The 24,509-nt window shown below is 43.4% G+C and overlaps 2 protein-coding genes across 3 annotated transcripts in view; both read right to left on the bottom strand.

The window, feature by feature from the left end:
- Window positions 1-2,071: 2,071 nt before the first annotated feature.
- On the bottom strand, window positions 2,072-4,550 carry RPL37A (ribosomal protein L37a). The gene is made up of 4 exons (XM_059928646.1): window positions 4,466-4,550; window positions 3,930-4,058; window positions 3,273-3,355; window positions 2,072-2,195 (listed from the first exon to the last, which is right to left on the bottom strand). The coding sequence occupies exons 1-4, from the start codon at window positions 4,466-4,468 to the stop codon at window positions 2,132-2,134; spliced, it is 279 nt and encodes a 92-aa protein (XP_059784629.1). The 5' UTR covers window positions 4,469-4,550; the 3' UTR covers window positions 2,072-2,131.
- Window positions 4,551-23,548: 18,998 nt separating this feature from the next.
- The window catches only part of SMARCAL1 (SWI/SNF related, matrix associated, actin dependent regulator of chromatin, subfamily a like 1), a 49,557-nt gene continuing 48,596 nt past the window's right edge, over window positions 23,549-24,509 (bottom strand). The window contains exon 18 of one of the 2 annotated variants that reach the window (XM_059928643.1): window positions 23,549-24,419. In XM_059928643.1, coding sequence (XP_059784626.1) covers window positions 24,198-24,419 — 222 coding nt within the window. In that variant the 3' untranslated portion in view covers window positions 23,549-24,197. The remainder of the gene's footprint in view (window positions 24,420-24,509) is intronic. The other variant, XM_059928645.1, reaches the window with a different exon arrangement.

The following is a 24,509-nucleotide window of genomic DNA, read 5'->3' as shown; positions in this document are numbered from 1 at the left end:
ACATGGCATTAACCTGACCCCTGACTCATTTTGACTCATGTATCCCAAAACATATAATCAAAGTTTCCCTTCCCTGTTGTTGAATTCTGGCCCAAAGTGCTACCAACAACAAAATGGCTTTTGGTTTTCCAGATGAAGACCGTTAACAGTGAAATTTTTAAAACTCTATACAGACTGCTTGGTTCTGGTTCTACTTCCAAATTGCTGATGTTATTTCCAATCTTAACCGAGTCCTCCCACAATTCCTTCTCAGCCCATTTTTGGTCCCAAAATTCAGTCTCTAGTCCTCATCTCTCGCTAATAATCCTTTGAAACAAAGCTCAAGTATCCCCAGCCCTCACCTACACACCCAAAACAAAACTTGCTATTAGATGTGTTCCTGTTTTGGCTTTCTGGTGACCTGTATACAAACAGCATTGGGTTAGCCCAAAGTTCATTCCGGTTTTTCTGTAACATCCTTAGGATATATTTAGAATACAATGAGATGGCCTGTGAGCTTAGAGTCTAGTAAGGAACACAGGCATTACTCTTTATACCCTGATGCAAAGTCAATTAAACAGCTTAGAAAAAAAAGACTCAGAAAACCACTGTAAAACCAAACCAGAGGGTGGGGAAGCAGATTATGAAGGGACACTCTTGAGCTCATAAAATATAAGACAGCCTAGTACAGTGAGATAGCATGGATTAGGGGTCAGAAACCTAATTTCCAGCCCTACCCCTACCAGTTGCCTCCTGTAGTCTTGGAAAAGTCACTATTTTTTTTCTTATGAATTTATTTTATTTATTTATTTTTGGCTGTGTTGCGTCTTCGTTGCTCCACGTGGGCATTCTCTAGTTGCGACCAGCAGGGGCTACTCTTCATTGTGGTGCACGGGCTTCTCATTGCAGTGGCTTCTCTTGTTGCAGAGCACAGGCTCTAGGCATGTGGGCTTCAGTAGTTGCGGCACGCGGGCTCAACAGTTGTGGCTAGTGGGCTCTAGAGTGCAGGCTCAGTAGTTGTGGCTCACGGGCTTACTTGCTACATGGCATGTAGGATCTTCCTGGACCAGGGCTCGAACCCGTGTCCCCAGCACTGGCAGGCAGATTCTTAACCACAGTGCCACCAGGGAAGCCTAAAAAGTCACTATTTTTTTAGCCACAAAAATATTTACTATTTCAACAGCCTTCTAATTGGTCTCTATGTTCTCCACCCACTCTTCTTAAACTATCATAAAAAAAAAAAACTACGTCTAGGCATATCAGCTCTGGAACCAAGAATGCACGGGTTGAAATCCCAGCTTCATCATTTACAAGTTATATAACTTTGTCATATGTAAATGAGAATATTATCTACACTTCATTAAGCTGTTGTGGTATTTAATGATACTCCATGCTTAGAATACCCAGACTCAACAAATGTTAAACGTTACCTTACCACTTTTAAAATTCTAGTAATTCTCTATTGCCTACAGAATCACACCCAAATTCCCAAGCAAAGTAACACAAAAGCCTTCAAATAAGACTCCTAATTAGTAATCCCAGCTCCCATCATATACTCCATTCTACCACCAGGCATTACGTGGGAAACTAAGCAGAGAAGTTAAGAAACTTAACATACACCATACAAGTACCCAGGCAGTTTGGCTGAGTTGGTGCTTCTTAACCACAGCCACCAAATAATGCTTATTCAACTCCCTATGTGGATCCAAAATCCCATTCCTGCAGGCCTGTGTCAAACATTTCTACAAGGTCAATGTGTGGCTAGACAAAACACCAAAAGTTTATAGGCAGTATATGTCATCCTACCTTCAAAATATTAAAATATATATATTAACTGTGATTTTAAAACAGCTTGCATTTTTTGAACCAATGTATCTCAAAGAAATCTAACTGGCAAGTACAGACTTAGGCTCTTATTCTTATGTATCATTTGACTATTGAAAAAAAAAAGTGGATTATGACAACCCATCTCAGCATGTTTTTCCAACAAAAATTTAAAGAATTTTAATATCCAAGTCCTTTTTTAGAAAGCAAATTAATGCAATGCAAATAAGAACGTCTAACTAATAGAATTAACAACAAACCAAAGTAATTTTGTTACATAAATTAACCCATTTATTATAGGCTAGCAACGTATCAAATGGTGGCGCTTCTACTGGTCCTTCAATTCCTTCAGTCTTCTGATGGCAGACTTTACTGTGACGGCAGAAGTGGTGCTGGAAAGAAAAACAAATTTGGTTCCAAAACTAGTTAACATGTAGAATGGCAAATGAGAAATGTGCCTCATTTTTACATTATAATCTTAATGATGATGATGGTATCTATTAACAGCCACGTCTTCAGAACCTGAAGAATTAGGCAACTTCATGCATCTGATTTCTCAGACAGTAGAGCATGAAATTAACACGAAGGAATGACTACAAGAGGCTGCCTAAACTCATTAAAAGAGAACGGAGAGAATGTCAGAAGAAACTAATAAATTATAAGATGGTACGATGAGATATCAAGAAAACAATGACTAAGGCAGTAAAGCAGACTAAAGCACATTGTGGAAATGACAAAAGAATGTTTTACCACGATACTCAGGAACCGTACCTGAAAAACATATAACCACCCCACCCCACACAGCAGATGAATGCTAATTTAACCATCACAACCAAGAGAGCAACCAACTCCCCACTTCCCCTTTCATCCGCATAGATACTCCCACAGGTGCTTATATGCATATCCACATTATCATTTCAACATTTTCCAATGTTTTACATTGCTTCAATTTTAAATTTAAATTTAACAAAAACCAACAACTTCAACTACACTAACCGAATCACTTTACTATAGGTAAGTGACTAGCGTATTGGACAGCACAAGTCCACACACTAGCTAGAGGAAAAACATGTCAACCTTCAGGGTCAGCAATGAATTCCAAGGTTAGAGGCCTTCGAGAGTGGCCTGAGTTTCCAGAAATGGATAAACTCAAAGAGTACACACAATCAATAACCAGCAGAGAGGTTTATCACAGCAAAAATATCACCTGGCCCTTGTCAGTCACAAAGCTGGAGTAGTCCAACCAATACTGTTTAGAATGGCAAAGGTGTGGTGGCCCAGATGGCCTCAATACACATACAGTAATAAGCTAACTGACCTCTTAATTTTTATAAAAACAGCCTGCCACACAAGTGTTTAGCAGTCAGCCCAACTAACAGACCTGTTAAACAAACTAGCCCATCCAGCAACAAACCTGGAATTTCGACATGGTCCAAACACTTCCAAATACCATAAAGAAATGGACTCACTTGTAGGTCCACGCACCACCAGCTACCGTTTTCATGCAGGAACCACAGTGCCAAATGCCCACAGCTCGTCGCTTCATCTTGGTCTGTAAAAGACAATCAATTTTTCCTATGACCAAAAAAAAGCCTTTTATATAATAAACGTCCAGGAGTCTCAATTACACTAGAAAACTAAAGCTGGTATATTTTATGTGGCTATTCATGTTTTTTCTAATTTCAAGTTCGCTGGTGCGAAATTTGCATTCACCATGGTGACACTGCCAGGGATGTGAAAGACCCTTCCCTCCCCCAAAAACAAGCATTGCCATAACAGTACTTTTGCACACAATAAACATACAAATATTTAACAAAAATCTCCAGCAACATCAGTAGACAAAACTTACAGAGCACGTCCCACAAAGCAGGTTCGGCTTCGGCTGGGGCTGCCAAATAATTTTTCCCCCTTTAGCTCCCAAGTAGTTTTCTTTAAATGAAAAGCGTTTGACAAAACCTTAACTTATAAACAATACTCTTATCTCATGACTGGTCACCGGTGGTATGTGCAACTCTAACCGCTCAACAGCTTAGAACCAGCAAACCATTTATAAACTTCCTTCAAGAGCGGGCTCACTTCAGAAGGAAACCTTCCCTCCCTCTCCCCCGCCCCAGGGCCCATCCTACCTTGCCACAGAAGGAGCAAGTGTACTTGGCGTGCTGGCTGATTTCAATTTTCTTCACCATTTTCCTGAGGGAGGCACCATAACGGGTCCCGTATTTGCCCACGATTCCGACCTTCTTGGTGCGTTTCGCCTGTTAAGAATGAGACAAGAGAGAAACCAACAATATTAGGACCCAGAAACGGGGACTTCGCCCCTCCACCAAGTCCCGGGGCCTCCATACGCCATTCTTCCACCCACCCAGCCCCCGCCTGTCACGTAGCTCACCCCCATTCCACCCCATCCCGGTAAAACCAGGACCGACGCTGGGCCCGGTGCTCCGAGGGCACCCGGTTAACCCGGCCTGACGCGCCAGCCCCCGCCAAGCTGCCCCGCCCGTCCGCTCCAGGCTGCGTCCGAAAGGAGCGGCGAGGACACGGAGACCAGGGACACGGCACAGAGCGGGCGAGCAGAGAGGTAGGTTAGGGCGAAGAAACAAACCAAAAAAAGGGCAGATGCAAGCGGATACAAATCTAGGCCTCACCCGGGACCAACACTCACCATGACGCAGCAACCTAGGTCCAAGCCCAAAGAGGAAGTGGCCAAGTGCGCAAGCGCGGTTTTAGGCGGTCAAGCGGAAGTGGAGGGATGGGAGGCCCAGCTAGGAACTGAACTCTATGGTGCGGAGGTTTTTCTCGCTCCGGGTGTCTCCCGGAGGGTGTGGCTGAACGCTTCTACGACAGGTTTACTCTGTTTCACAAGTTGTAGCAACAAACTGTGTAGCAAAAGCACTTTAACACATCGACATTATCTGACACATATCTCACGAAATCCTGCAAAGCAGGTACGATTTCCATCATTTTTATGGACAAGATTCAGAATTTAAGTGACTTGCTCACTGGCGCTTGTCTTAGAGAAGGGCTTAGACCTTACGATTCCAAATCTCATTGCTTTCTACAGTATGCCTTCTAAAAGCGGCAGGCCCTGTGCAGGGGGCCGGCACAGAGGTGACTAAAGACCAAGGCCCCACTCGTAAATTACAGTCCAGCCAGAGAAAGCCATATGACCACATTAACAAGTTATAAAACCGATCAGAGCTCTGAAGGAAGGAAGATGGTTCCACCCGATCCTAAAACGGAAGAGCCTTGGGTTCCCTGAGGAAAGTCAGATCCGAAGGCTGGGGAGGAGCGAGCAGTCACCATGTAAGTCTTTCAGCTTCTCCCTCCATCTCAGTTCTGATGGGCTACCTCCCGCTTCATTTCAGAATCCACTCCCACAGCCCCATCCTCGGCTGTCAGGTCCCTGCCTGAAACCTTAAGCCCCAGCATCTCACTCTTGAACCACATCTATTAGCTTTCCTTCCAGCTCCTTCATAAGGGTCAGCAGAGAAGAGCTAGGTTTCTGGTTAAGGCCAGGAAGTGAAGGGTATGTTCAAATAAAGTGTCTGGGAACATGCAGAACACGCTCTTGAAAGTTTTGCTGCCTTTTCTCAGAAGATGGTTACGCCCGAGGAGAGGAAGCTCAGAGAATTTTGAAATAAAAGTGGAAGGGAGGATCCATGATTTAGGAGATAAGAAAGACCATGAGGGCCGAAAGGCATTGTGGGAATACTTGACCTTGTTTACAATCAGAATTCAGGTTAAAAAATGGCTTCAGTTCACAAATGATTGTGCATGTGTTCATGGCTCCTCACAAGTATATTAAAATTCCACAAGCCACCCGGCTTCAGCAGACAATTAACCACCAATCCTCGCTATTCAATATGGGCAGGGAAATTAAAAACTGGTTCTCTAGTTTGTTCTCTTGGATCCCACAAGGCATAAAAAACTTTCTGGCAGGAGGTTTTCATTTTCTTATAACCCTTTTCTTTTCAGTCATACTGATTTATGCTATATTTCATCTAGTACTCCATTGTTTTCCCTACTGTTGTAAACCTGTGACTAAGACTTTTTGGTCAAAGGAGACCTGGGACCAACAGGTCCGACCTTCCACTCTAATAATAGAGAAACATGTTAAACTTTAACCCTGAGATGAACAAAAATACACACCCAAAAAGAATGGCTTCTTGGTAGGGGTGACCGCCTCCCCGCCTGGTCAACAGTTAAAGAAGCCCTCCCAAAGTCAACCTGGTTCCTTCCCTTTCTAGGCCCTTTAAGGCTGTTGTTGTTCTTCCCTTTTTGGCCCGTGTTTGTTTAACCTTTTGGTTAAGTTTGTGTCTTCTAGGCTCCAACAGTTTGAAGTAAGGCTCATGATGGCTCAAGGAATTCAACCCATTCCAGCAGAGACAGGCCCAGGTCCCTACAGGTCCTTGGAACAGTCAGTGAGGGACTTCTGCATCTCTAGGGTAGGCTAGGGTCTGCGGCCCATGTCCAGCAGGAAGCAGTTTCAGAAGAAGAGACCTTCGGCCTCTTACCCCTTAAGAATAAGTGTGTAGAATCTCTCCGGGGGAATGAGACAGGCTGTGACCTGGGACCCTTTGCTGCTGTGCTTGCACCTGGACACACCTCTCCTCCAGCAACAAAATACAAAGAAACTGTATGGGACTAAAAATAACTGTGTGCATGACCAGGTGGGGCAAATTTTGGACAAAAGATACAAAAGACCAAAAAAGCCCAACTGCCATTTCTGAAGAGCCAGGAGCAAAAACTGGGTGCAGGGAGGAAAGGCAGGGTACTGAGCATGCCCCCTGCACTCAACACCACCAGAGGGGTGGGCAAAACACCTAAGCCTCCCCTCCGGCCCGACCCCTGGACACAGCCCTACCCTCACCCCATATAAGGAACCAGCTCTCCCCACCCCCGCAGTTCCCGAGCAAGCAAGGAAACCTGTTGTTAGTTCTCGCTCCTCCTTGCTGCAGCAGGGGCCGCAGTAAAACCTTACCTGACAAATTAAAAAAAACAAAAACCACACACCTTGCAGACAGTTACATACTTCGAATTTCATACGGTTACGATCTTTCAACCCTTCAGGATTTGAGTACAGGATGGGTAGAGTTGTTACCGACCAGGGTTCTTGGCCTCCGTAATCAATAGAAATTGATCAGAGGCCAGACAAGAAATTCAGGCAAGGCTTTATTGGCGGAGGGGTGGCTTAGAAGGTGTTGTGTGCAGGCGCATGTGCAGTACCCTGCTTTTGCTCCTGGCTCTTCAAAAGTAGCAGGTGGGTTTTTTGGTCTCTTTGTATCTTTTGTGCAGAATTTGCCCTAGCTGTGCATGCACGCAGTTATTTTTAGTTCAATATAGTTTCTTTGTATTTTGTTGTCCAGATGCAATCACTGCAGCAAAGGGCCCCAGGTCCTAGCCTGTCTCACTGGGGCTCAAAGCAGCAGAAGTGATAACAATAATGCCAGATGGCATGTTCTGGAAGGTACCATATGGTGGGCACTGTTCTGAGTATTTTACATGGATGTTCACATTTACTTTTCACTATGATCCTTAGAGATAGGAAGAATCATTATCTTCATCATTAGGATAAAGAGAGGAGGTCTTATGTAATGGTTAGGAACATAGGTCTGGTTTCAAAGCAGGGCTCTGCTATTTACCCCTTGTGAGACCTCTGATAAGTTATTTTACTTTTCTCTGTGTCGGTTTCCTCAACTGTAAAATCTGAATAATTATAATACCTACCTCATGATGTTGTTGTAAAGAACCAATGAGTTAAACACATGACAGGCGTTTGCCACAGTGCCTGGAACATAGTAAACACTATACAGTTGTAACTATTACGGTTATTATTTCAGATGGAGAGACTACCACTCAGAGAAGTTAAGTGCTTTGTCCAAGGACACACAGCAATGTGGTGGAACTAGAACTCAAATCCACATCTATCTGACCCCAAAGTAAGTTCTGTTAATTGTTGTCTTGTATCACTCCAAGTCATAATATTTAGTGCACTGAACAAAATCATAGCAGAAGACATTCTTAACTTGAAATCGGGTCTCTGGCACTTGGTCCAGGGCAGGCTCTCTGACTACCTTGTGGTATGACTTTGGGTTAGCCATGGTCCCTGCATGGCCTGGAGAACCACCTCCCTGCCTCCCAGCACTGACCATCTTTACAACGAGGGGCTGGACAAGATGACCTCTAGGGTCCCATCCAGTTCTTGTGTTCTATGATTCCAGGAAGAGTTTCCAGACTTTGAGTGCTGTGGGGGCAGCGGACTGACTGGGCAATTTGTGTTGTCACTATCCTGTAGACTTTTTGTGTGGAACAAAAGCAGTTCTCTCTTTACCCTCCCCGTTCTGTTATGCCAGCTCTGGCTATGTAATTCCAGAGAAAAAGCAAAAAGTCTACTTTTCTGTGGTTGTGGGTAGTGGGAATATTTAAATTGAGTTTTGTTTTTATACATTTCTGCATTTTCTAATTATCTTTTATAATGAGTATGTATTTATAATTGAAAAAAATTTTTTTAAGTCCATTCGCAGTGGGTACACCTAGCTCTCATCATGGTTTCTAATATCATTCTATTACACGATGAAAGGAACCAGGGCTCCTTGGAGAAATGACTGATTCTAGGACTGGGGCAGAACATGTACAAGATGAGCCTGGAGCATCTTGTAGTGCCAGAAAGTAAAGGAGTGCTCTAAAAGCAAGAAGCAGAAAAACCCTACTGTGATGGAGCTACGTCAAAGAGCCACGGGAACCAACTGAAAGAACTCCCAATGGATAAGTCTGGAAATTTTTGAGCAAAAAATAAAGTTTTATTGATTTTTAACCCAAAGTAGAAAATAGATGTCCATGAGTTCATGCTGATATAAATAAAATGGTTGAATAAATAAATAAATAAATGGGGGAGAAGAGGCAAATCTCTCTTGCAGAAGAATTCTAGATAATTTTTGTGGATTCTGTGCCCTCTAGGAAGGGGGCTATAACTCCTCACTCCCTAAGTGTGGGCTGTGCAGAGTGACTTCTTCCAAGGAGCACAAAAACGGGGAAAAAAGAGTAACTTTAGAGTGGAGAAACCTGCCAAACAGGTCAAGGTCAATATCAAACAGTCGTAAAGCATGGAGAGACTATGTCCCTCTGATACGATGTGATGACAATGGCACTTTATTTTTGTGATCCTCCTCCCCCAAACCCATAACCCCAGTCTAGTCACGAAAAAAAATCAGACAGGGCTTCCCTGGTGGCGCAGTGGTTGAGAGTCCGCCTGCCAATGCAGGGGACGCGGGTTCGAGCCCTGGTCTGGGAGGATCCCACGTGCCGCGGAGCAGCTGGGCCCGTGGGCCACAACTGCTGGGCCTGCACGTCTGGAGCCTCTGCTCCGCAACAAGAGAGGCCGCGACGGTGAGAGGCCCGCGCACAGAAGCGAAGACCAAACACAGCCAAAAATAAATAAATAAATAAATAAATAAATTTATATATATTAAAAAAAAAAAAAAATCAGACAAATTCCAATAGTGGGGTGTCCTACAAAATACTTGACCGGCACTCCCCCAAACTGTTAAGATCATAAAAAGCAAGAGTCTGAGAAACTGTCACAGCCAAGGGGAGCTTAAGGAGACATGATGACTAAATGTAAAAATGAGATCCTGGAACAGAAAAAGACGTTAGGTAAAAACTAAGGCGCTCTGAATAAACTATAGATTTAAGTTAATAATAATGTATCAATATTGGTTCATTGATTATAATGAATGTACCATACTAATGTAAGATGTTAATAACAGGGGGAACTGGGTGAGAAAGTATATGGGAACTGTCTGTACTATCTCTTCAATTTCTTTATAAATCTAAAACTTTTCTAAAAATAAAGTCTATTTGAAAAACAACAAGCCAAGGTCACCACAAGTCAACTCCATGAAGACAGGGCCTCAGCTGTCCACCTCTGCATCGCAGGACTGAGCACAGAGCCTGGCACATCAGTGGTAATGGATATGTATTGAGTGGGGAAGTGTTACCTTGGATGGTATAATGGTGACGATGGGTTTTAAGGGTTTTATTTATCTGGGCTTCTCTGCCTTACAAGGTCAATCCACTTATGTTAGAACTAAAGAAAGGCTTTAGAGATAACATAGCTCCAACTGGAAACTGAAGCCCAGCGAGGTCAAATGACTTTCCCAAGGTCATATAGCCAATAAATGACTTCCAGACTAGTGCTCTTTCTACTGTATCACAAGATTCAAGCTGTTTCCTCAGCTGCAAAATGAGTATACCATAACTTCTAAGGTTCTTGGGAAGATAATAATAATAATTATTCTTTGATAATAATAATAATAATAATTTCTTTGAGGTACCTAGTGGGCATTTCTAAATGATGGCTATTATTGTTGAGATGGTGATGATGATACTTGATTTTAATGTCTCTTGATGCCTTTTCAGTCCTCTTTTCTGTTCTGCCACACTCAGGGAACTTCAACATATCTGCTTTCTACTTCTTAAAAATATGCACATCTCTTGTCTCCTTAATTTCTTTAGCTTGAGCACAATGAGACTATTATAGTCATGGCTACTGCCGCCGACTACATGGCTACGGCCGATGGAGTAGGGTGTGCTCAGTGTCCCTCAATTTCACCAGAGGCTCCACCCACACATTCTCTGTCCCTGTAGGGTGGAGGATGGCAAGGGGCCAAGAGAGCAAGTCTCCTCCAGAAGAGAAACACACTGCCTTTGGGGGACGATTTCTGGAAACCTTTCCACCCAAACTATGCCCTATCTCCAGAAAACTGTAAATTAAAACGTATTAGTGCAAACAAACAGGACTGGTGAAGGAGTGTTGAGAAACAAGCACTTGGAAGTTCCCTGGTGGTCCAGTGGTTAGGACTCAGCACTTTCACTGTGGTGGCCTGGGTTCAATCCCTGGTCAGGGAACTAAGATCCTACAAGCCGTGTGGCTCAGCCAAAAAACAAACAAAAAAAAACCCCAAGCACTCTCTTGGCCCTCCTGTTCCAGTCTGTGCCTCTAGGCCAGGCAGGAGTGGTGCTCACTCGTCCGGGGTGGGTGGGTTAGCGCGGCCAGCCTCGCACTGGGGCAGCCCGAGCTGAGGTGAGCTCTCCTGGGCTGGCTCTAGAGTCTAGTTCAGATCATCTTTTAGCACATTTACCATCGCCCACCCCATCTCCTGTATAGCCTTCTATGTCTCTGGCCTTCAGAGGGACACAGAGAGCAAGAGAAGAGAGGATGCATGAGTAGAAATGCAGTAGAGTGCCTGAAAATGAGACACTCCATTATAAGAGGAAGTCGTTGGGACTCCCTTGGTGGCGCAGTGGTTAAGAATCCGCGTGCCAATGCAGGGGACACAGGTTCGATTCCTGGTCCGGGAAGATCCCACACGCCGCGGAACAACTAAACCGTGTGCCACAACTACTGAGCCTGCGCTCTAGAGCCCGTGTGCCACAACTTCGGAAGCCTGCACGGCTAGAGCCCGTGCTCCGCAACGAGAGACATCACTGCAATGAGAAGCCCGCGCACCGCAACGAAGAGTAGCCCCGCTCGCCGAAACTGGAGAAAGCCGGCGCGCAGCAACGAAGACCCAAGGCAGCCATAAATAAATAAATAAATAAAAGAGGAAATTGTTCGTGTTCAGAGCAGTGTTTTCAAAACTCAACACTTCTCTTTAAATAGCAAGCTTGAGGATGTACAAATAGCACTCTCGTGATATCAGCCCTAAGTGACTTCAGAGAATTGTGCGTGGAGTCTCAATTTGTCTTATCTGTGGGCTAATAAATCTCCATCCCCATTAGAGGATCATCAGGTGTAGAAGTTGTTAACTGTGATGTGTGCCCATAAAAGTCTCAGTCAAAAGCTCTGCTGAGTCACCCCTCCTCCACAGGAGCCCTCAAAATTCACTTTTTGCCTTTAGAAAAATAAATGAGTTAAAAGTTGCCTCCAGAGAAGAGTTCTTGTAGCTGCTGCATTGACCAGTTCTCTTGGGGGCATATGGAACATTTTATTCTTGAAAGAAATCTGAGGTGCAAGCATCATCCTACATTCATCTCCTGCTGGGGACAGAAAGGGCTTATCCCGGGGTCCCGGGGCCCATGTTGTTTCTTCACTTTGTGCCTGAAGAGCTCTTGCTCGCCCTTCTCTGATGGCCATAGACAAGAGCAAAGTCTGCATAGAACTGTCAAAGAGTACTGTAAGCCAGGCTCCCCTGGGAAGAGCCGACTCAGCAAGAGGAGGGAGAGGCTGCCAAGGCCAAGGCCTGGACACCTGGAAAGAATCAGCTGTCTGAATTGGATTCAGCGCATGGATTCCTTCCTTCCTCTCTTCTCTCTACAAATTTACTTTAAATTCATTCTAGTGGTTGGTTGTTTTTTGAATGGACATTTCATAGAGAATTGACACAGGCAGTTAAATCCATCAGGATGGGAGTTAACTCGGCAACTCTTAGAAGGGATAAGGGAGAGCAATATGAAACAATGAAATGGATTATGTAAAATGAGCCATTGTCAGTATGAAGCATTTGATACAATTTTTATAAAAGCAAATTCTATGTATATTTACACAGATTTGTATACATAGGGAATAAGTTACCGATGGCTTCATCCCAAATTGTTTATATTAGTTATTACCTCTAGGAAATAGGGCTAGGAGTAGGAGGGATGAGGATGTAGGACTTTCATTTTTTTATTTAGGCATTTCTAGATTAGTTCATTTTTCTATAAAATTTATAGTAGTGAATAGAGCAGTGGCTGAAGGGACAGGCTTTTCAATAAATGGTGCTGAGATAACTGCATATTCATATGGAAAAATATTAACCTTGACCTTATCTCACTCCATGTGCAAAAATAAACTCCAGTTGGATTGTACATCTAAACATTAAAAGCAAAACAAGCTTCTAGAAGATATTATATTCATAACTTTGGTGTCATGGTTACACAGGTTTTTATTTTATAAATATTTTAAATAATATTTAATAATATTATAATTATTTTATAATATTTTGTTAAGCTGTAAATTTGTTTCATGGACTCTTCTGTATGTTCTGTTTCATCCCCCAAAAGAGGGGTTAAAAGGAAGAGGAAGAGTGCTTGGTACTCAATGTATCTGTTGAATGGGTTGGGGGGAGGGATGTGGGCAGAGGGTGTTACAAAATGAGATAACTGTTAGCTGTCATAATACCCCAAAGACCGTGACTCACAGGCTTCTCAATGCTTTCTGCTATGATGAGGAATCCATTTCTTTCGCTGAGACCCGCCCCCCGGAAGACACGGCACTAAAATAAAACGTAGGTATGAGAGACTGAGCCAGTGAATCCTCTTTAAGCAGCTTCTAAGCCTTTTTTTACATTGTAATCCTGAACTTGGTAAGAAGTCAGAGGACAGGGTAAAAAAATAAGGATAGACTTCTTTTCATCCCCTTTGCAGGTTAAATTTCACTTAAAAAGAGCTTCAGAAAACATCGTTTCCAATAGACAAGAATGCACAGATAAGGCAAAACCCAAGAGCCGGGAGGGAGGGGACGGCACCTCCAGATCTGTTTCTCAGCTCTCCCTCTGACCTAGAAAAAGGCTCGTGGGAAGCCAAGACGGAAAAGACATGATTAATTCAAGCACAAGCGGATCAAGGCTAACAGGCTGCCTTTTGGAGTCTTCCTGACGCCGGCCCTAGAGGCAGAAATTAACCAGGGTCATTCAGGGAGCAAGACTTCACTTGCTGACCGGGTGAGCAGAGGCAGAGCAGCTGCAGGGGGCCTTTAAGGTGAACATTGATGGCGGGGAGAGGAGTGGTATGAGATGCCCCCAGATTTTCTTCATTCCAACTGACCTTTCCAGAAAACATGGGAGGCCACTCTGTGTGGCAGGCCCGGGGTGAGTGCAGCAGGTTATCTGTTAATTTAACTTAGAAGTGATTCTTCTAAGTGGCACTGTATGTCTCAAAATCACCTACACATTCATTTTTCCTTTGAAGTGTACCCCTTGTATCCCAGCCATATCCCTGGAGTAAGGAGGGACTATTAATAGAAGTAGGAAATGAGATCCTAAGCAATTAAAGAACTTGACTAAACGCCGCCAGTGGAGCCCATGGAAAAGCTGTACCCACACTCCCCAGAGACTCTGATGAGGGTGGAGGGAGCAGCAGGCAGGAGGCAGCATCTCTGCTGACGTCCACAGACTCACAGGAGAGGGCTTCTGAACGTTTCTCAAGCTGTGAGATGTGAGTGCATCGAGCAGAGGCTACGGAGAGGCAGTGGGGCCGGCCGGGAAGAAATGCTCCTTTCTGAAACTCAGGATCGGACTGTGATCCAAAACCTTTTTCCTTCTCGGCCCTTAACTCATTCCTAAGGACTTTTCCCTAATGAAGTGACTATATTGTTTCCATGAATGAGCTCCCAAGACTGCAAAAATCACATGGGCAAAGTTTATGTAGGATTGCTAGCATTTCTTTTTGCATAGGTTCTGTCCCCATTGGCCCACCTCCCAGCAGGCCACCCGGTGCACAAATGAACGTGTCCTTCTCCATATCTGCGTTGATCACTGTGTCCACTGCAGATTATGAACCTCCGAGGCCAATAGCCATGAAGTGATGTAATTGGCTTTCCAGAGCTCCCACTCTTGAAGGGACTTAATACAGCTTATCTGATGAAACAGCAGCCACTGCTCTATGTTAATTACTCTTAGGAAAACATTTAAGTTGCTATTTAGGGGAAAATTATAGTAAAATTTATTTACTTATTTATTTATGAATTTTATTTTATTTTTTTTATATACAGCAGGTTCTTATTAGTTATCTATTTTATACATATTAGTGTATACATGTCAATCCCAATCTCCCAATTCATCCCACCACCACCCCCCCACTTTCCCCCCTTGGTGTCCATACGTTTGTCCTCTACATCTGTCTCTATTTCTGCCCTGCAAACCGGTTCATCTGTACCATTTTTCTAGGTTCTACATATATGCGTTAATATACGAAATTTGTTTTTCACCTTCTGACTTACTTCACTCTGTATGACATCTCTAGATCCATCCACGTCTCTACAAATGACCCAGTTTCGTTCCTTTTTATGGCTGAGTAATGTTCCATTGTATATATGTACCACATCTTCATTATCCATTCATCTGTCAATGAGCATTTAGGTTGCTTCCATGACCTGGCTATTGTAAATAGTGCTGCAATGAACATTGGGGTGCATGTGTCTTTTTGAATTATGGTTTTCTCTGGGTATATATGCCCAGTAGTGGGATTGCCAGTTCATATGGTAGTTCTATTTTTAGTTCTTTAAGGACCTTCCATACTGTTCTCCATAGTGGCTGTATCAATTTACATTCCCATCAACAGTGCAAGACGGTTCCCTTTTCTCCACACCCTCTTCAGCATTTGTTGTTTGTAGATTTTCTGATGATGCCCATTCTAACTGGTGTGAGGTGATACCTCATTGTAGTTTTGATTTGCATTTCTCTAATGATTAATGATGTTGAGCATTCTTTCATGTGTCTGTTGGCCATCTGTATATCTTCTTTGGAGAAATGTCTATTTAGGTCTTCTGCCCATTTTTGGATTGGGTTGTTTGTTTTTTTGTTATTGAGCTGCATGAGCTGCTTGTAAATCTTGGAGATTAATCCTTTGTCAGTTGCTTCATTTGCAAATAGTTTCTCTCATTCTGAGGGTTGTCTTTTCATCTTGTTTGTAGTTTCCTTTGCTTTGCAAAAGCTTTTAAGTTTCATTAGGTCCCATTTGTTTATTTTTGTTTTTATTTCCATTACTCTAGGAGGTGGATCAAAAAAGATCTTGCTGTGATTTATGTCAAAGAGTGTTCTTCCTATGTTTTCCTCTAAGAGTTTTATAGTGTCTGGTCTTACATTTAGGTCTCTAATCCATTTTGAGTTTATTTTTGTGTATGGTGTTAGGGAGTGTTCTAATTTCATTCTTTTACATGTAGTTGTCCAGTTTTCCCAGCACCACTTATTGAAGAGACTGTCTTTTCTCCATTGTATATCCTTGCCTCCTTTGTCATAGATTAGTTGACCATAGGTACGTGGGTTTATCTCTGGCCTTTCTATCCTGTTGCATTGATCTATATTTCTGTTCTTATGCCAGTACCATATTGTCTTGATTACTGTAACTTTGTAGTATAGTCTGAAGTCAGGGAGCCTGATTCCTCCAGCTCCGTTTTCTTTCCCTCAAGACTTCTTTGGCTATTTGGGGTCTTTTGTGTCTCCATACAAATTTTAAGATTTTTTGTTCTAGTTCTGTAAAAAATGCCACTGGTAATTTGATAGGGATTGCATTGAATCTGTAGATTGCTTTGGGTAGTATAGTCATTTTCACAACGTTGATTCTTCCAATCCAAGAACATGGTATATCTCTCCATCTGTTTGTGTCATCTTTGATTTCTTTCATCAGTGTCTTTTTTTTTTTTTTTTAATTTTTTATTTATTATTTATTTATTATTTTTATTTTTGGCTGTGTTGGGTCTTCGTTTCTGTGTGAGGGCTTTCTCCAGTTGCGGCGAGTGGGGGCCACTCTTCATCGCGGTGCGCGGGCCTCTCACTATCGCGGCCTCTCTTGTTGCGGAGCACAGGCTTCAGACGCGCAGGCTCAGTAATTGTGGCTCACGGGCCCAGTTGCTCCGCAGCATGTGGGATCTTCCCAGACCAGGGCTCGAACCCGTGTCCCCTGCATTGGCAGGCGGATTCTCAACCACTGCGCCACCAGGGAAGCCCTTTCATCAGTGTCTTATAGTTTTCTGAGTACAGGTCTTTTGTCTCCTTAGGTAGGTTTATTCCTAGGTATTTTATTCTTTTTGTTGCAATGGTGAATGGGATTGTTTCCTTAATTTCTCTTTCTGATCTTTCATTGTTAGTGTATAGGAATGCAAGAGATTTCTGTGCATTAATTTTGTATCCTGCAACTTTACCAAATTCATTGATTAGCTCTAGTAGTTTTCTGGTGGCATCTTTAGGATTCTCTATGTATAGTATCATGTCATCTGCAGACAGTGACAGTTTTATTCCTTCTTTTCCAATTTGGATTCCTTTTATTTCTTTTTCTTCTCTGATTGCCATGGCTAGGACTTCCAAAACTATGTTTAATAATAGTGGTGAGGGTACTTCCCTGGTGGCACAGTGGTTAAGAATCTGCCTGCCAATGCAGGGACACAGGTTCCAGCCCTGGTCCGGGAACATCCCACATGCTGTGGAGCAACTAAGCCTATGTGCCACAACTACTGAGCCTGCGCTCTAGAGCCTGCAAGACACAACTACTGAGCCCACGTGCCACAGCTACTGAAGCCCGCGTGCCTAGAGCCCATGCTCCACAACAAGAGAAGCCACTACAATGAGAAGCCTGCACACTGCAACGAAGACCCAACACAGCCAAAAAAAAAAAAAAAATAGTGCTGAGAGTGGACATCCTTGTCTTGTTCCTGATCTTAGAGGAAATGCTTTCAGTTTTTCACCATTGAGAATGATGTTTGCTGTGGGTTTGTCCTATATGGCCTTTATTATGTTGAGGTAGGTTCCCTCTATGCCCACTTTCTGGAGAGTTTTTATCATAAATGGGTGTTGAATTTTGTCAAAAGCTTTTTCTGCATCTATTGAGATGATCATATGGTTTTTATTCTTCAATTTGTTAATATGGTGTATCACATTGATTGATCTGCGTATTTGAAGAATCCTTGCATCCCTGAGATAAATCCCACTTGATCATGGTGTATGATCTTTTTAATGTGTTGTTGGATTCTGTTTGCTAGTATTTTGTTGAGGATTTTTTGCATCTATATTTATCAGTAATATTGGTCTGTAATTTTCTTTTTTTGTAGTATCTTTGTCTGGTTTTGGCATCAGGGTGATGGTGGCCTCATAGAATGAGTTTGGGAGTGTTCCTTCCTCTGCAATTTTTTGGAAGAGTTTGAGAAGGATGGGTGTTAGCTCTTTGCTAAATGTTTGATAGAATTCACCTGTGAAGCCATCTGGTCCTGGACTTCTGTTTGTTGGAAGATTTTTAATCACAGTTTCAATTTCATTACTTGTGACTGGTCTGTTCATATTTTCTATTTCTTCTTGGTTCAGTCTTGGAAGGTTATACCTTTCTAAGAATTTGTCCATTTCTTCCAGGTTGTCCATTTTATTGGCATAGAGTTGCTTGTAGTAGTCTCTTAGGATGCTTTGTATTTCTGCGGTGTCTGTTGCAACTTCTCCTTTTTCATTTCTAATTTTATTGATTTGAGTCCTCTCCCTCTTTTTCTTGATAGTCTGGCTAATAAAATGGTTCATCAATTTTGTTTATCTTCTCAAAGAACCAGCTTTTAGTTTTATTGATCTTTGCTATTGTTTTCTTTGTTTCTATTTCATTTATTTCTGATCTGATCTTTATGATTTCTTTCCTTCTACTAACTTTGGGTTTTGTTTGTTCTTCTTTCTCTAGTTCCTTTAGGTGTAAGGTTAGATTGTTTATTTGAGATTTTTCTTGTTTCTTGAGGTAGGCTTGTATTGCTATAAACTTCCCTCTTAGAACTTCTTTTGCTGCATCCCATAGGTTTTGGATCATCATGTTTTCACTGTAATTTGTCTCCAGGTATTTTTTAATTTCCTCTTTGATTTCTTCAGTGATCTCTTGGTTATTTAGTAACGTATTGTTTAGCCTCCATGTGTTTGTGTTTTTTACGGTTTTTTCCCTATAATTGATTGCTAATCTCATAGCACTGTGGTCGGAAAAGATGCTTGAAATTATTTCAGTTTTCTTAAATTTACTGAGACTTGATTTGTGACCCACCATGTGATCTATCCTGGAGAATGTTCCATGTGCACTTGAGAAGAAAGTGTACGGCTTCCCTGGTGGCACAGTGGTTGAGAATCTGCCTGCCAATGCAGGGGACACGGGTTCGAGCCCTGGTCTGGGAAGATCCCACACGCCGCAGAGCGACTGGGCCCGTGAGCCACAATTGCTGAGCCTGCGCGTCTGGAGCCTGTGCTCCGCAACAAGAGAGGCCGCGATAGTGAGAGGCCCGCGCACTGCGATGAAGAATGGCCCCCACTTGCCGCAACTGGAGAAAGCCCTCATACAGAAACCAAGACCCAACACGGCCATAAATAAATAAATAAAATATTAAAAAAAAAAAAAAAAAGAAAGAAAGTGTAATCTGCTGTTTTTGGATGGAATATCCTATAAATATCAATTAAATCTATCTGGTCTATTGTGTCATTTAAAACTTGTGTTTTATTAATTTTCTGCCTGGATGATCTGTCCATTGGTGTAAGTGAGGTGTTAAAGTCCCCCAATATTATTGTGTTACTGTCAATTTCCTCTTTTATAGCTGTTAGCAGTTGCCTTATGTATTGAGGTGCTCCTATGTTGAGTGCATATATATTTATAATTGTTATATCTTCTTCTTGGATTGATCCCTTGATCATTATGTAGTGTCCTTCCTTGTCTCTCGTAACATTCTTTATTTTAAAGTCTATTTTATCTGATATGAGTATTGCTACTCCAGCTTTCTTTTGTTTTCCATTTGCGTGGAATATCTTTTTCCATCCCCTCACTTTCAGTCTGTATGTGTCCCTAGGTCTGAAGTGGGTCTCTTGTAGACAGCATATATATGGGTCTTGTTTTTGTATCCATTCAGCAAGCCTGTGTCTTTTGGTTGGAGCATTTAATCCATTCACGTTTAAGGTAATTATCGATACGTATGTTCCACCATTTTCTTAATTGTTTTGGGTTTGCATTTGTAGGTCCTTTTCTTCTCTTGTGTTTCCCACTTAGAGAAGTTCCTTTAGCATTTGTTGTAGAGCTGGTTTGGTGGTGCTGAATTCTCTTAGCTTTTGCTTGTCTGTAAAGCTTTTGATTTCTCCATCGAATCTGAATGAGATCCTTGCCGGGTAGAGTAATCTTGGTTGTAGCTTCTTCCCTTGCATCACTTTAAGTATATCATGCCACTGCCTTCTGGCTTGCAGAGTTTCTGCTGAGAAATCAGCTGTTAACCTTATGGGAATTCCCTTGTATGTTATTTGTTGTTTTTCCCTTGCTGCTTTCAATACTCTGTCTTTAATTTTTGCCAGTTTGATTACTATGTGTCTCGGCGTGTTTCTCCTTGGGTTTATCCCGTATGGGACTCGCTGCACTTCCTGGACTTGGGTGGTTATTTCCTTTCCCATGTTAGGGAATTTTTCGACTATAATCTCTTCAAATATTTTCTCGGGCCCTTTCTCTTTCTCTTTTCCTTCTGAGACCCCTATAATGCGAATGTTGTCCCAGAGGTCTCTTAGGCTGTCTTCATATCTTTTCATTCTTTTTTCTTTATTTTTTTCCACGGCAGTGAATTCTACCATTCTGTCTTCCAGGTAACTTATCTGTTCTTCTGCCTCAGTTATTCTGCTATTGATTCCTTCTAGTGTATTTTTCATTTCAGTTATTGTATTGTTCATCTCTGTTTATTTGTTCTTTAATTCTTCTAGGTGTTTGTTTTTTAATTCTTCTAGGTCTTTGTTAAACATTTATTGCATCTTCTTGATCTTTGCCTCCACTCTTTTTCCAAGGTCCTGGATCATCTTCACTATCATTATTCTGAATTCTTTTTCTGGAAGGTTGCCTATGTCCACTTCATTTAGTTGTTTTTCTTGGGTTTTATTTTGTTCCTTCATCTGGTACAAAGTCCTCTGCCTTTTCATTTTGTCTATCTTTCTGTGAATGTGGTTTTCCTTCCACAGGCTGCAGAATTGTAGTTCTTCTTGCTTCTGTTGTCTTCCCTCTCTATAGTAAAATTTAGATAGACAATCATTTGTCCTCTGGAAGCTTCCAGCAAGACTGGTCGTGTTATAGACAAAAATGTTGACAGCTCACAAAATTAAAAAATAAATACAGAGTTGGGAGTGAGATGGTGTGAGACAACTTCAGGTGGCCCAAAGGAGAGCCCAGACAAGAGTTCTCTCCCAAGCCTTTGGCCCTGAATTTTCTCCAGACAACCGTGGGTAGTTCTCATGTCAGCGGGTGATGAGGATACAAAAGTCCCGATCATTTGTGGAGATCTGGGGCCCCAGCAGGGCTTCTCATGGCAGGATAAGCTGGCGGATGTAGGCTCAGCTGCTAATCTCCACAATCCTTCTCGGAAAGACAGAAGAAGCAACTCACGCTCCTTAGACTTAGGTGTTCAGGCTGGACTTTCTAAAGAGCTCTGACCCTGCAGGGAAGCCAGGAGCAGTGTATCAACACTGTGATTAATAGGAAGCACAATCACCAAAAACCAAGGTTGACAGAGGAAAGCAGAAAGGTCAGCAACTTCCTAGTTATTTCCTGAGGCTGGAGTTTACAGAGGACATGACCCCCAGTCCAGACTGTGCTGAGAGGTCAGTAAGCCTGAACAGCAGTGAGGGGGGTTGGGTGGCCCCCAAAGATCCCCTCTCTCAACTGGAGCTGTCTGGGAGCCCAGGAAAGGACAGTCAAAGGGATGAGAAAGGGGTGCATTCCAGGGTCTTGTTCTGGTTTGTTGAGCAGAGCAGCAAGGCGGCCGGGGGCCTGCAGGGAAGCCAGCACAGGTTCACAGCCAGGGCCGAGTCCCTCGGGAGGGGGCCGTGTAACAAACTGCTCACAGGCCCCCCGAAAGCAGTGTGGGCCTCCGGCCCCGGCAGAACAGCACACTGACGCCTAGAGTGGGCTCTTGGGGGACAGCCAGGTTGCAGAGGCCACTCTGCTTCTTCCCAGCTGAGATGCCCTCAGCTCAGTTTCTGCATCTGCACAATGAAAATTTCACTACGTTCCCCCGAGGTGGGGTTCATAATGTCAGTATGCGAAAAGTGCTCATCCTGGTCAGGGCCCTGCATCTACTACACAGTGCAAAACCATTCAGGCTTAACAGACAATCCACACGCCATCACACCAGCACAACTAGGCAGCTTTCACTGCCGCCAGGAACATTGGTCTCACTCCAAGCCCTCACTTACACCTGGCCCCCGGCTTCCTATAACACCAGTTAGAGCAGCAACTTCTTTGTTTTTGAAACACTTAAATAAAAAAATCCCCATCCTGGACACCCATTTGGATCTCCTTCTCCTCTTCCCAACCCTAAAAGTTGAGTGCTCGGCTTTCGGTCAGATCTGCTTTTCTCCTGAAGCCACCGGACCCCTAGATGATCTCATCTGGCTGCATGACTATAAATACCATGTACATCCGGTGGAGGCAGAATCAGAAGACACATACCCTACTGCCTACGGAACATCTCCGCTTGGACCTTGCTACAGGCTGGGTTTTCCAGAAACAAACTGAGGCGGAGTTTGGGGTGCAAGATGTTTATTAGGGATCACCTGTGAAAGGAAAGGGGAGGAATGGAAGTAGGGTGGGGCAGAGGGAGGTGAGCTGTGAGGCAGGCCTGGAAGAGCCGCTGACCACCCAGCGTGGAGTGGGAGCCATGCAGTGAAGACTGCCCATCAGCGGTGTCCCGCGTCAGACCCACCTTGCTCAGTCACCGATGCAGGCTGCCCCGGGAAGGGTGTAACCTCAGACAAAGGGGCTTTCTGTGGCCTGAGACTAACCGGAAGTTGTGGCCAGGTGGAGGCTATTTGCTGATTGCACTTCCGCAGCTGGGCAGCAAGTCCCTCCTCCAAGGGGGAGCTGGGTGGGCGTCTCCAGGGCTGCCACACATTGTCCAGCGCCTATCTCAAACTCAGCAAGTCCACAACCAACCCTTGATTTCGCCCGGTCCCCCAACTTCTCCCCTGTTTTTTGTTTCATCTCAAAGTGGCCAAGAGCACCATCAATTTGCTGAGGCAAAACCCCACGTCTCAGTATTGACTCTTCCTCAAATGCCCATGGGCAATCCGTCTGCAAATTATTCCAGCTTCATGTTCAAGATATATCCAGATTCCAACCACTTCCCACCTCCTTCACACTGCTCCCTGGCTCGGCCCACCCCAGCGTCGCCCCTGTGGTCGGCTGCAAGAGCTCATGTTCAAGATATATCCAGATTCCAACCACTTCCCACCTCCTTCACACTGCTCCCTGGCTCGGCCCACCCCAGCGTCGCCCCTGTGGTCGGCTGCAAGAGCTCAGTAGCCCCTCCTACCCAACCAGTCCCTCGCTCATCCTTCCTCATCTCTTTCCTATACACAAGCTGGGTGCTCTTTTAACAGTATAATCAGATTGCCTCATACCCCTGCTCAAAACCAGTGGCTTCCATTCATGTTCGGAATGAAATCTGAACCCTTACCATGACCCGGGAGCGCTACATCATCTGGCCCACCTCTCTCCAGTGTCATCACCTTCCTCTTCCCACGTGATACACCACTCCCCGCACCCGTCTCTAAACCTGCGCTGCCAACACAGGGGCCCCCGGGCACTTGAAACATGGCTAGTTCAGACTGAGATGTGCGGTTAGTGTCAAATACACACTGGATTTTGAAGACTTGGTATGAAAAAGAGAATAAAAAGTTTCTCAATAATTTTTTTTAATAGTGATTATGTTGAAATGACAGTATTTTGAATATATTGGGTTAAAAAAAGTATTACTAATTTGATCCTTCATTTTTAAAAATACTCTTTGGAAATAAAGAAGGATCAAATTAGTAATACTAATATAACACGTATGTGCCCTGTGTTATATTTCTATTGGACGGTGCTGCTCTAAACCAGGGGTTAGCAAACTATGATCCGCGGGCCAAATCCTCCTCACTGCCTGTTTTTGTATGGCCTGTGAGCCAAGTACAGTTTTTATGCTTTTAAATGGTTGAAAATAATAGTCATTTTGTGACACATGAAAATTATGAGAAGCTCAAAATTCAGTGTCCATGACAGATTTTATTGGAAAAGAGCCACAGTCACTTGTTCCGGATTATCTAATGGTTGATTTTGCACCACAGAAGCAGAGCTGAGTAGTTCCAACACAGACATCCTGGCTCATAAAGCCAAAAGTAATTACTATCTGGCTATTTATAGAAAAAGCTTGTCAACCCCTGCTGTAAACCCTTAGCTTACTGTATTTTTCTTCGTAGAACATATAACTATTGCCTCTCCTGTTACATGATAACTTCGGCAAAGGCGTGTACTTTCTTCTTTTCTTTAGTGAATTGCTGCCAGCACTTAGAATAGTGCCTGGCACATATTAGGTGCTCTATAAATATTTGTTGAATCAATAAATTTTACAAATCTAGATTCCGGGTGCTGTGTAGGAAGCACCTCGTTAATTAAAGAACATGAATCACCACTACTACAGCCTACTGTCTGTTTCTCAGTAGGTTAAGCTAAGGTTACTTAAGACCCAAGCAAACCCACACATAATGAAAGGAAATGCTGACACACGGCCTGGTAACCCGCTGGGCTTGGAGACAGAGACCAACACTGTGGTAATGACCAGAGGAGCATAGGCTTTCAAAAAAAATGCCTTATTTTAATAAATTCCATGATTTTTAATGCATTTTTGGCCCCTCTTACAGAGGAGAGGTAAAGCTGTCCCAGTTATCAAAAAATTCAAATCTGCTCTTCTTCAGTGGACTGCCTGTCAATGTGCTTTCGTCCAGTGTGTCTCCCGTGTCCTGGGAACCACTTCCCGGGTCAAAGGACTCCGCTGCCTCCAGGAGCTCCATATCGCTTCCGTCTTCCTCAAAGGACTTCTGGAAAAAGTCATAGATCTTCTGCTGCTTTGGGTCCTTCTCCAGAGGAAGAAAAGACAAAGACATCAGCACCCAGGCACCAACACTGACCCTCTCTCCACCACTGTGGGACAAGAGCAGTAAACTATT

The sequence above is a fragment of the Balaenoptera ricei genome, chromosome 7, assembly GCF_028023285.1.
Source record: "Balaenoptera ricei isolate mBalRic1 chromosome 7, mBalRic1.hap2, whole genome shotgun sequence".
NCBI lineage: Eukaryota > Metazoa > Chordata > Mammalia > Artiodactyla > Balaenopteridae > Balaenoptera > Balaenoptera ricei.
The sequence above is the reverse complement of the archived record's forward strand: the minus strand, read 5'-3'. Positions and strand labels throughout refer to the sequence as shown.